Here is a 12,732-nt window from a genome sequence, read left to right as displayed (position 1 = left end):
GTTGTGTTACTTTCAGGTAACACCTTATAAACTGTCTTGAAATGCATAAATATATCAACTAAACACATGTCTATGTGCTCCATAAACCTACAAAGTCTTCCAAACAAAATAACAGAACTACATGCCTGGGTTGCCCACCACTCTCCCCATATCTTAACTCTCTCGGAAACCTGGCCCAAACCTCATATCACAAACGCAAAGATTCTATCCACCCACCCCGGCTATAACATTTTCTGTCAAGACAGGATGTCCAAAAAAGGGGGAGGTGTTGTTATCATGCACTTAGAGCAATTTAACCTCTCCTCCATCCCTCTACCCCTTCCTGACTTCTCTCCTGCTAAACTTATCCTTCTTAACTGCCACCTTAACCCACACAAAATATTTGCCACAGTATCTATCTATCTACCTCCTGTTAACAATATTCCTATTCTTGAATCTATTTTATCCTGGATTTCCCAACATCTTTCCTTTGGGACTATCATACTAGGAGATGCAAATATTAACGAGGATAAACTCTCTCCCCACTCCCCTACCCTAAGTATTAACCTCTTTGGTTTCAGTCAACTTATTGCTACCCCCATTCACCTCAATAAAAGCTCCACTTCCATTCTTGATTGGATCTTAACTTCCAACCCTAATCATTACCGTACTCCCACCACTTTACTTGACTCCTTAAGTGACCACCTTCCTATCTCAATACAAAGGCTTCCTTTTCAAACCCCAAAAACACACCTTTTTAGAGACTGCCACAACTTGTCCAACTTTAACACAGCCACTCTCAACAACCAACTCTCCCTTGTCAGTAGGTCTAATCTGTGTAACCTTCCTCTAAATGATGCTTTTCTGGAGTTTAACAATACTTTCCTAAACATTCTAAACAACCTGGCCCCCATCAGAAAAATTAGGAACAAACCTAATCCCACACCCTGGCTCTCTAAAGAGACCCTTACCACTATGAAACTTAGGGACAGTACCTGGAAACAATGGATAAACACAAAATCTGTTTTTGTCTTCCTTAAATTCAAAGAACTATGAAACCTCACTATAAAAATCATTATCAGTGAAAAGAAAAAATTTTATCAAGATGCCCAGTCCACCCACTATTCAAACCCTAAGAAATTTTGGTACACTATAAACAACATTCTCCACCCAGGTAAACCCTCTACCCCCAATTCCTTCCCCAACAAAACTCCTCTCGAAGCCACCACTCTACTTAATTATTTCATCGATACTATTCACAAACTAACTGACCCTGACAACACTCAGTCACAACCTCCTACACCTTCCTCCACTTGCCCCCACACAGCCTTCTCCTTGAATCCTGTCTCCATTGCCTATATAAAGTCCCTTCTACTGAAACTTAAACCCTGTTCTCCTTCTTTTAACTACCTACCCCACCAATTTCTCAAACTTGCAGCCAGTTCTATATCATATCCCATCTCAATCCTTATCAACCATTCTATCTAAGAATCCTTAGTCCTTAACATCTGGAAGTCCTTTTATACTCTTTCACTACACAAAGAAGTTAACTCCACCAACCCTTCCAAATTCTGGCCTATAGCCATCCTCTCCTCTCCTCTCTATCTAAAATTCTCAAGAAATGCGTACATAGGCAACTTCTTAAATATCTACTTCAGGAAAACCTCCTCATTCCCTCTCTACATGGATTCAGACCCCATCACAGCACATCTACAGCACTTCTATCCTTCACCCAGACTATAGCAGAGGCAAAAGATAACAATAAACTAGTATCATGTCTATTTCTTGATCTCTCCAAAGCTTTTGACACTGTCTCCCACCACAAGCTCCTTTCAAAACTAATTGAACTCAGTCTCTCCACCTCCACTATTCTCTGGTTCTCTAGTTATCTTAACAACAAACTGCAGTCTGTTAGATGGCAATCCTCCTGCTCCCCTTTCTTACCAATCTAAACATATGTCCCTCAAGGCTCCATTCTAGGCCCCTTTCTCTTTAATATCTTTTACTAACAATGTTTAATCTGCCTGCTGCACCTCTTCACTGATCCAGTACACTGATGACTCTGTTCTAATCACCCTCTCCCACATCCCTACTGAACATCTCTCCCTCACCCAGACTTCTTTTAACACCATTGAACACTGGTTAATCAATAACCAATTCATCCTTAACCCAAAGAAAACTAAGCTTCTTCTTTTCCTTCCAAAATCTATGTCCTACCTTGAAACATCCTTCAGTCTCTCTCTTCCCTTGATAACGCAGTCATTCATTCAGACTCGCACACCAAACTTCTTGGAATTACAATTTACGATCAACTGAAATTCAGCTACCATATCCAACACTCCATGAAAAAAAAAATCAAAAACTCTGTTTACTTTATAGAAATATAAAATTCTTATCCATCACTTCTAGGACCTCACTTGCTCAAACCTACCTCCTACCCTGCCTACTCTATGCATTCCCCATATTTACCCACCTACAATCAAATCATTTAACCAAACTTGAACCAACTTATAACCAGATAGCTAGATTTGCCTGTAACTCCCCTTACAAATCCCATCACTGCCTTGCTCTTAACCAACTGCAGTGGCTTGAATTCACTCAACTACTCCAGCTTTCACAACTACAGATGACACATTCCCTTCTGTACAAACCTCAGAACTGTCCTCCTCTGTCCACACTCCTATCCCTATATAAACCTTCTCGGTCTCCCCATAGTGCTGACCAAATGCTACTTCACACCTACAGGCCTAACAAGACAATAAGTAGATCACTTTATAAAAGCTCCGTAGCTCAAACTTGGAACAAACTCCCAATTAATCTACATGCCATCCAATCTCCAATCCATTTCAAAAGAGCATTGAAAACCCACCTTGCAAACACTCCCTCCTGCACCTGTCATGACCCTATGTAACACGTACTTCCCCACTAATTTTGACTATATATATTTTTCTCACTTTACTGTAATATATCACTATAAAACTAAAGCTGCAGTACCTTAGTTATGTCACTGAGCAAGTCAATACTCTAACCTTATTTTCTCCTCATTTTCCTTTCCTACTATACCCGCCACCCCTCTTCTGTCTTCTTATGACTGCATTTCTTTCACTGTTCTTATTACTATCTCTGTCAGTCTTCTGACTCTCCTATACATTCCCCCCCTTATTTTGTTTTTTACCCATTTTACTTTATATCTCTTTTCTACTTTCTACCAACTTGATCAAGATATTTATTTTTTTGTGGGCTTATTTTTTCCTGTCCTGGTACCCTTTTGCAAATCTTCTTTTTTATTTTTTTTTTCAATAATTTTTATTTTCGTTTTACATTTGCAAAAAACATAACCATTCCATATTTGCAAAATGACCATATTTCCATGTTATGCATTGTGGATAAAGTAGAAACATGTAACAGGTCATACAACATACCTAATTACAATTTATACAAAGATGCTTTTCCAATTAATTTCGTTAGTCTAAAAACAGCACAAACAAAAATGATTCTATGTCCATAATTAAGCTGTGTACTCATTGGAATGCTTCCAGTTCATTTAAGATATGGTGTACCTGATGCTTTATGCTAGTAAGATGTTATAGGATTGTTCCCAGATTGCTCGGGCTTTCATATTTTTGTTTCCTTTGTCCAATACTATTTTATGTGCTAATAGATGTTTAATAGCAGATTTCTTGAATTACTCCCAAGAAATACTTACAGGATCTAACCATTTGCGAGCTATATATATCTTCATTAATAAGAAAATCGCTATAAGTGGGTTAGCTTGTTTTACTGAGATGTGTAAAAGAGTAAATTCCCATGTTAGTGTTGATGCTTGGTAGGTTGGCCACGGTGGTGCAGTGGTTAGCATTGCTGCCTCACAGCAAGAGGTTCCCCGGTTCGATTCTCGGCTGGGGTGCCTTCTGTGTAGAGTATGAATGTCCTCCCTGTGGTTGTGTGGGTTTCCTCCAGGTGCTCCGGTTTCCTCCCACATCCCAAAGACATGCAGTAGGTGGATTGGACACTCTAAATTGGTCCTAGGTGTGTGTGTGTGTGTGCCTTCTGTGGAAGGTTGGGTGCCGGGCTGGCAACTCGACACTGTAAAACTCCACTGCCGATCATGAGTGGACATATGATCCACTGTAGCAACCCCTAACCGGGAAAAGAAGAAGAAGTGTTGATGCTTGGTAACCCATTTTTTGCACTTGTAACTTAAGGGAATTCCAGAGCTTGAAAACGCATTTACAACTCCAGAATATATGTATTAGGTCTGCAATCTGGTCTTCACAGTGTGGACAGTATGGGGACTTAGTTACATTAAATTTGTGAAGAATTGCTGGGGTGAAATAAACATTATTATTAATCATGAGTTGCGTGTAAATGAGTTTTTTAAGTGGAATAGTTTTCAATGTTAAGTTGATTGCCTTTTCTATTTGCTGGCCATCCATATCACATTTTAATTTTGTCCAATAATTAGAGAAGAGAAGGTCATTCTGGAATTTGATTTCCCCTATCATTTTGTATGAGTCCATAATTATTTTCCTTGACATTAACATAGTCTTCCAAAGTAGGGTACAGTTTTCGATGTCACTTTCGAGTATGGTAAGGTTTTGGAGGTAACTGGAGCACACCTCTTTGATTTGTCTTAAAATTATTATATATGCTTTAGGTAAGTTTAGATTACTTCTTAATTCATGAATTGTGCTATTGAGGAATGAGTAGATATCTTGGATTCTCTTATGCTTTAACCGAGAGAAGGACTCTAGGTTTAGCATCTTATTTATTTTTAAGTTAGGATTTTTATGGAGGGGTTGTAGTATTAACATAGCTTGTCCAAGGTTTAAGGAGTGAAAACGTTTTTGTGTTATATTTATAGAATGTTTTAGCAGCTCTGTTATGTTATAGGCTTGTAAATCTTTTTTTATTTAAGAAGGGAAGCATTTTGGGATTGATATCTAGTGTTTTTATATACCTATAGTATATTGTTACCCAGGCCGGTGAACCCATCTTTGCCGAGGGGTCATACTCTGCTATTCCCAGTATTCTATTAGTGCTGATAATAGAGTAGTAGGTTTTGAAATCTGGCAAGTTCAAACCCCCTTTGTTCTTGGGAAGTGTTAGCTTTTGATAAGAGATTCTGGTCTTTTTAGGTTCCCATACAGATTTTTCTAGAAAGGTATGAATTTGTTTGAAGAATTTATTATGTATAATTATCTGAGATGTCATAAATAGATATATTAATCTAGGTAGTATGTTCATTTCAATTATTGATACTTTAGACAAACATGATAGCTTAAGGTTATTCCATCTTGTACAATCTTGTATTATGTTTTGCCATTTAAGGGTTATGTTATGTTGGTAGAATTCCTTGTTATTCTGAAAGAAAGTAATCCCCAGGTGTTTGGTTTCTTCTTTTATTTTTATTTTGTCTAAGAGAGGTATTATGGAGATGAGTCTAGGTGGCCTTAAGGGGAATTTATTAGTTTTATTAGGGTTATATTTGTAGTTAGACATATATGTGAATTGTTCAATTGTGTTTATTATTTTGGTCATGTCTGAGCTTGGTGTAGTAAAGTATATGTTTAAATCATCTGCAGATGCTGAAAGATAAACTTTGAAGTTATGTATTGGGGGGTTATGATATGTATTTTATTTAATATATAGGAATAGGGGTTCTAGGTATAGGTTAAAAAGAAAGGGTGATAGCGGGAAGCCTTGTCTTGTTCCATTTTTTATCGAAATTCTGTTTGACCATGTTTTGTTTATATATAGGGATGTATATGGAGCAAATCCTCTTTTTTAACTGCCCATTACTTCTTAATTTTATCATTTGTTAATTTTACACTGTTGCATTTATGTATGTATTTTTGTAATCCTCCATTTTTGGCTTGAATGTTTTCAGTTCTTATCACTGGAATGTTACTCTGTTACTGCTATCTTTGTGTGTGGAGCTTTTCTCCTCAGGTCTCCACTGAAAATGGGCCATTAGCCCAGTTAGACTAACCTGGTTAACAAAAGACAAATAAATTAATAATAAATAAATGTTTTAAAAAGTTTTCTCTTATGCACAGTTGCTTTTAGTGACCACATTAAGTTATTCTTCTGCCTGTATTGGTTGTTTTGTACAGTCTGAGATGTTACAACACTTATGAGCCGGCCTTTTCTTTATATTGTTGTGAATTTGCATAGTGACCTGTTACACAATAACAAGTCACAGTTGTTGAGACTGTGCCCATTATTTAGATACTGCTGAAATACAATGGTCCTACCACTTCACAATACACTGCCACCATGTATGCAAAGGCTTCAGCACACACGCACAGCAGTGTACTTGTAGGTAAATCAGCTGCGCAGAACATTTTGTCCCTTCTGTATTTCCAATCCACAGGGTCTCATGCATAAGCAAGATAACTCTCCAAGTATATTAACGTCTTAAAAGTGCCTGCATATGAAAGCTACAAGCACTGGTTAGGACCCAAGGATTCTTATAAAATGCTTAGGAGTTACTGTATGACTGTCAAATAACTTTTCTACCAAAACTTGTTGAATGTCATCAGAGCTTTACATTCTGGGAAGGAAAGTATGACTCCTTGAAACAAACCTGATTATAAAAGTTCAGACCAAGTTTCATTTCAACATTCAGGGCAGTTATAGAGGCACTTTGTTTAGTAAATGCTGCTCTGAAACGTTGCTACTGTCTTTTGTTCTGGGGCATGGATGTAAAAACGTCTTTCGACCAGTTTACTTACTAGGTTAATAAAGTCAAATAAATAAATTAACCAACATCCCATCCTGTGCATGACTCATGTTGCTAGTGTAAGAGTCCTACATCCCACTGAGGTATCTATTCCATATCTAAACAGTTTGCTTCTATATTGAAACCACTCATGGGGCAGGGTCAAGTGACAAATAACTTTAACTTTCATAGAGGTTCATTACTGTTGATTGAAATTATATGCTGTAAAAATGATTTGCTGAACTCACCTCATTGAATCTTGTGTTTTCTAAGACAAGCCCATGTTTGAGAAAGAATTCTTGTATAACTCCCAAGCAGGAGAAAATCTCCCAGCTAAAAATATTTCTTTTTCCTGGACTTCTTTAGCTCCTCCTTGCTAGTTGGTCATCACAGCCATTTTCTGTGCTGCAGATATTTCATTTGTTTCATGTAATAGAGCAAGAGTATGTCCATAGACGGACAGACTTTTAGATAGTCATCTGTGCGTGTGTGTGTGTGGGGGGGGTATTTTTAGCACTGCTGTATGCTTCTGGAGGCTCATACTGTCCAAGCAGTAGTGGGATGGGAATGTACATTTGCAAATATTTCCCACCCACTTCTTTAAATGACATAACTGCTGAGACAACCCTGTCACCATTGAGGCAAGTGCTTTTGACTCATCTCTGGTTTCACCAGGGACCGGAACAGAACATCTACCCTATATATAGTGTACCAGCTTTGCAGGCCGAGGACTGTGAACAAGCAATTGTCATATTTGTTTGTTCACAATCCTCTGCCTACAAAGCTGGGACACTATAGGGTACATGTTCTGTCCTTGTCCCTGGTGATACCAACTGTTTGAATCCAGGATATCTAGGTTACTGTCAGAACTGTCAGAACATTGCTTCTCTAGGTCATGCAAATGGCTAAATGTAATTATCTTTGAAGTCATAATATCACTGGATAGGTTATATTTTGTTGGGATGTGCTTTTGATTGTCCATGAGAACCCATAAAACTAAATTCATGGAATTGCAGTTTCTGACCTCTCACACTGCACTGTCATTATACTCTCTTTATATATTTAATTATTGCCACCAGTACAGAAATTTACTCAGTGATGTTCATAGGCAAGTACTTGACTAGCTGCCCTTGCGGACCAGTTCAAACATAGCCAATTTTCCCTGGGTGAGAATCAAACCCTGTACCTTTTGTTTGTAAGGTAAACACTTTAAACATTACAACACATCTATCCTGTTCTGACATGTAATATAGTGCATGGCACAACCATCATGCTCATACATATATCAATCATTTTTCAAATTTGATGGCTGTATAGTTTGTCTACAAGACAAAGTAGACAGCTAATTAATAACTTATTATGCTGCAACCAGTGAATCAGAAATTATTTTAAATGTTCCCTTCATTTTAACACTATATTAATATAACATTTTTTTTATTTCCTTTGTTTTTTAGATGCTAGAGGGGAAAAAGAAGGCAAAGCCTGAAAAGTGGACTAACACTGAGGTGGGAAGTGGGGATGGACTTCTTGATATGGAGACTAGTGGTGACTGTGATGACGAGGATGGGTGCCAGGGATCAGGGTCACATGGCATTGACAAGAATCGACCAATATGTAAGTATAAGATGTTAATTACGATCTGATCAAGAAATTATGTTTTCTGTTCTGACTAAAAAAAGTACATTCTTGAAAAGTACTTATTTTAAGAAAGCTGTAATGCTAATGACATCTAAATACTTTTATTTTTTCTTATACATATATAACCATGAATATAAAACTAAATAAATTCACTTAATTGTAAATTTGGTCACACTAACAACTTTCCAATTGAAAAGACATCATCCTGAGATAAATGCCTGCGATGACTAGATGATTAATTGTTTGCAACACCCTGAATAAAAAATGTAATTTCACAAAAGATCTGGTTTACTACCAAACAGCATCTTAACACATGTCCTCCACTTAAATGAAGCATCTAACGTGTGCATATGCAGATGAATTCTGCTTTAGAGAAACATTTTGGCATTTTTATTGTTCATTCACTTTTGTTTAGCAGCATGGTTAACAGCAAAATGATAGTGGTAACTGTATTCATTGCATAGCCACTAGTTTATTGCATGTATCGATTTAATTAACTAAAATATTGGAAACTATAAGTTTGTTTTATATATATATATATATATATATATATATATATATATATATATATATATATACACACACACACACACGTGTGTATATACCAGGACTGTTGAACGAAAGTTCAACAGTCCAAATCCAACATCACCAAACACACCTTAATGAAAGCGCTTTTACCGAAAAAGCACTTTTGTTAAAGTGTGTAAAAAAAAAATAGAAAAAAACAACAACAAGGTGTTTATGCAGGGGGGTATATGCCCCCCTGCACCCCCCCCATGTGGGGGGCAGTGCCTCCCACACCTCCCACTTTAATATTCTCACTCCAAGATCGTACTACAGTGGAGAAAAGGAAAAAATGTCCTTACCCGCACCGTAGTACGATCTCTACAACAGTCACTCCCCCACAACTCCCACAGGCATACATACACAAAAGTGTTTTTTCAGTTAAAAGCACTTTCGCCTAAGTATGTCCAGCCATTAAGCCTTCGGTGAAAAGCACCATCAAGCATCAGTCCGAGACCCATATATATATATATATATATATATATATATATATATATATATATATATATATACATATATTCCAGTGTAACTGTCCTTCAGTTATTTCCACTCAAATTCACAAACACCAGGATTACAGTATGACAAATTGTAAAGAAATGTGTTTAAAAAGAATTTTGCATGATGAGTGACCACCCACCTATTTATGTGATAAGCTGAATTGCTGGATAATGACAAGTGTAATCTGTTGTGCTTAGACAAATCTTTTGTACTGCTGGAGAGACGCATTTGAATTTTTTAAATACTTTGCAGTCATTGTCCTCACATTTTCTAGCATGGGATCTCATTCCTCATCATATTTCCAAATATTTGTTACAGCTTGCTGAATTTTTTTACTGCCTTGTTCTTATTTTCCACAGCTAATTGTAAGGGACTTGCAGAAATATGAGATAAAATAGGCAATGCATATACAAATTATTTGGACTGAATCCATGCTTTATGAGGTGAAGGAGCTTGTTTAGTTTATTTATCAATTTACATTTATTTATTTATTTATTTAAATTTGTTTACCAGGGTAACGCACTGATCTCAATGGACTGTTTGTTTGTTTGTTTATTTATTTATTTATATATATATATATATATGTGTGTGTTTACCAAGGTAATGCACTGATCTCGGTGGACCATTTGTTAGCACCGCCTGGGTGAATAGGATCACATAAGAAATGAACAAATATATTTACAAATACAAGGATATACATAGCTACAGACATAAGTCTATGCTACAACATTTAGTTCAAGAATTAGTTTACATTGTCAAAATATGGATAGAAAAAACTGGAATTATGCATAACAGAGCTGCATGCATAAGATATAGCCATAATGACTGAGATGGCTGATGCTAAATGGATAGTAGCATATCATTATATAGAAAAGTATGATGACATTAGAAGATGGAAATGACTGTTGCAGGAAAGGGGAGAAGACAGAAAAGGTGAGATAGGCATGCAGGGGAAAGATGAGTAGAAAAGGAAAGAAGTGTGAGAGCGATGCAGAGAAGAGGGAAGCAGGATGAATGAGGGGCAGTAAGTAAAGGGGATGACAAGGTGAGATAAGGAAGGATGAAGTGGAGATAAAGGGCTGTGTGAGAGAGTGCTGGGTTCATGTAATATGACCAGAGTGAGTGCAACTGGATTTTGGTTTGGTGAAGGTGTGCTCCTTCACTTGTGGTATTAAGTCCAAATACTTTTAGGTGTCTCGGACTGAGAAAGGAATGGAGTCACAAAGTTTAGGTGCTGAGATGGAGAATGCACAATCAGTGCAATAAAGTTTCATTTTTGGAGTTAGCAGGGCGGGTTGAAATTGGGAGATACCCCTGAGATTAAATGGGGGGCAGTTGGTGATAAGTTTGTGATTGAGAAGAGGCAGTGTCTTAAAAGAAAGGGCTTTGTGAACTAGTGATCTTTATAGAAGGTTGGCTCTCAAATATACTGGGAGTTAGGCAGTGGTGTTCATTATTGTGGGAGTTAGTAATGAACTGGCAGATTTTGTTGGAGATGGTTTGTAGGTTGGAGGCATTTTTCTTTGAGGGAGCAGCAATAATTTGTATCCATATTTGAGATGAGAAAAGAATATTCCTTTGCCTATGGCAGCTTTGGCTGACTTTGACAGAAGAGGTGATAGTTTGTTCATCCAGAACAGTAGTGTGTTGATTTTTTTTTATTGTGATTTCAATATGTAGTTGAATGCTAAGAGTTTGGATCAGCCGAATGCCAAGGTATTTAAAGGATGTGACAGAGTCTATGGTGGTTTTGTTAGCATCTTTAATATGCAGGAAGCTGTGTTTGTTGTCTATTTTTGTTATTTATTTATTTATTTTTTTGGTTGTTTCTAAATAGCGTTGCTTTTGTTTTTGAGGGACTGATTATACGTTTCTGACCTATTAGCCAATGGTTGAGGGTTTGGATGTCATCTTGGAGTGGGAGTTGTATAAAAGAGTGGGATTTGTTTGACCTGTAGATGATCATGTCATCTGCATAAAGAATTAGAGGTATCCAAGGATGATCAGACGAGAGTTTTTTGATAAATATGGAATATATCAGAGAGTCTAAAGTGGAATTCTGGGAAACTCCTTTCATAAGAGGAGCTGTTTCAAAGGTGATGGCGCCTACTTTCACCTTGAAGGATCTATTGTTGAGGATGACTACAAACCAAGATTTTACATCATTACAAATGTGTATTTCAGTTAATTTGTCAAATACCAAGTTATTGTCAATTAGATCACAGGCTTTTCTGAAGTCAATAAAGACTGCTCCTATCAGGTTGCCTTTGTAGAATGTCATCTGTGAGGGAGTAGAGAGCTGTTATGATGTTTCATCCAGACCAGAATCCATGTTGCTTCCAGGATAGAAGATGGTATTAATGTAAATAAGCAGGAATTTGGTTGTAGATATTTTTTTCTTGTATTTTACCTAACATGGGAAGTATTAAGATAGTACAATATTGTGAAGCAGTAGTTGGCCTGGGTAGTTTTGAAGTAGGAGTGACTATTGCATTTTTCATATCTAAGGCATAATCGTATTAGTTAAGCAGTGGTTGTATATGTAAGTGAGAGCTTCACACATTCTAAGTTAAAGCAATAAAATTAGTTTATTTCCTTTGTTTAAAAATATTCAGTGTTACGGCAGTTTTTTTTTTTTTTTTTTGACACAACTACTCATTTTATGCTTATGTCGACCTAATACAAAATCTTCAGGGAATGTACATTATGAATTCCTGGTGTAATTCTGTTAGAGTCATGCCCCTGATTTTGCAGAATCTCCTTAATTTGTACATAAGTTTCTATCCTATCCCTCATAAAAATGTTGATTTTTCTTTTGTTATTCAGTGAGGATTACAGTCAGTTAACAGTGACACAGACTATAGTTTCATACTTCTTATTCTGTAAAAATGCTTGCTGTAGAAAAAAAATATTGTTTTAGCAACCTTTCTAAGTCAAGTGATGAAAATCATAGGTAAGGGCTAGGATTTAGAGTAATACTAATACATTGCCTTTGATTTTGGCCCTTTGTCCCCTATTATTTTTGGATTTGGCATTGACACTGACAGTTATATTTAGAGCACTGAAACCTATAACCACAGAGAACTTGCAGCAATACTGTTATGGTAAGGTATGGGTGTGCCTACTGTGAGAATGTTTGTGATGTCAGGAACAACATGGCAGCCCTCCTTTACGATTTACATTTTTCCTGTACAGCTCTACAATGTGTACTTATCACTAACAATGAATTTCAAATGTTAGGACTCAGAAATCCACATCACATGGTCAACAGTTTTAAGCCATAGCATTTTAAGATATCATATATTGCATTAGTCTGGTAATTGTTTTCC

At 36.8% G+C, this 12,732-nt stretch overlaps 1 protein-coding gene across 2 annotated transcripts in view; it reads left to right on the top strand.

Annotated features, from left to right (window-relative positions):
• Window positions 1-12,732, top strand: part of GPC5 (glypican 5) — a 4,047,478-nt gene that overhangs the window by 3,075,958 nt on the left and 958,788 nt on the right. For both annotated transcript variants that reach the window (XM_044070105.1, XM_044070104.1), the window contains one exon: window positions 8,158-8,317. In XM_044070105.1, the coding sequence (XP_043926040.1) occupies window positions 8,158-8,317 (160 nt within the window). The remainder of the gene's footprint in view (window positions 1-8,157; window positions 8,318-12,732) is intronic.

This window comes from Protopterus annectens, chromosome 4.part1 (genome assembly GCF_019279795.1).
Source record: "Protopterus annectens isolate FY-2018-M chromosome 4.part1, PAN1.0, whole genome shotgun sequence".
NCBI classification, from domain to species: Eukaryota; Metazoa; Chordata; order Ceratodontiformes; family Protopteridae; genus Protopterus; species Protopterus annectens.
The sequence above is the reverse complement of the archived record's forward strand: the minus strand, read 5'-3'. Positions and strand labels throughout refer to the sequence as shown.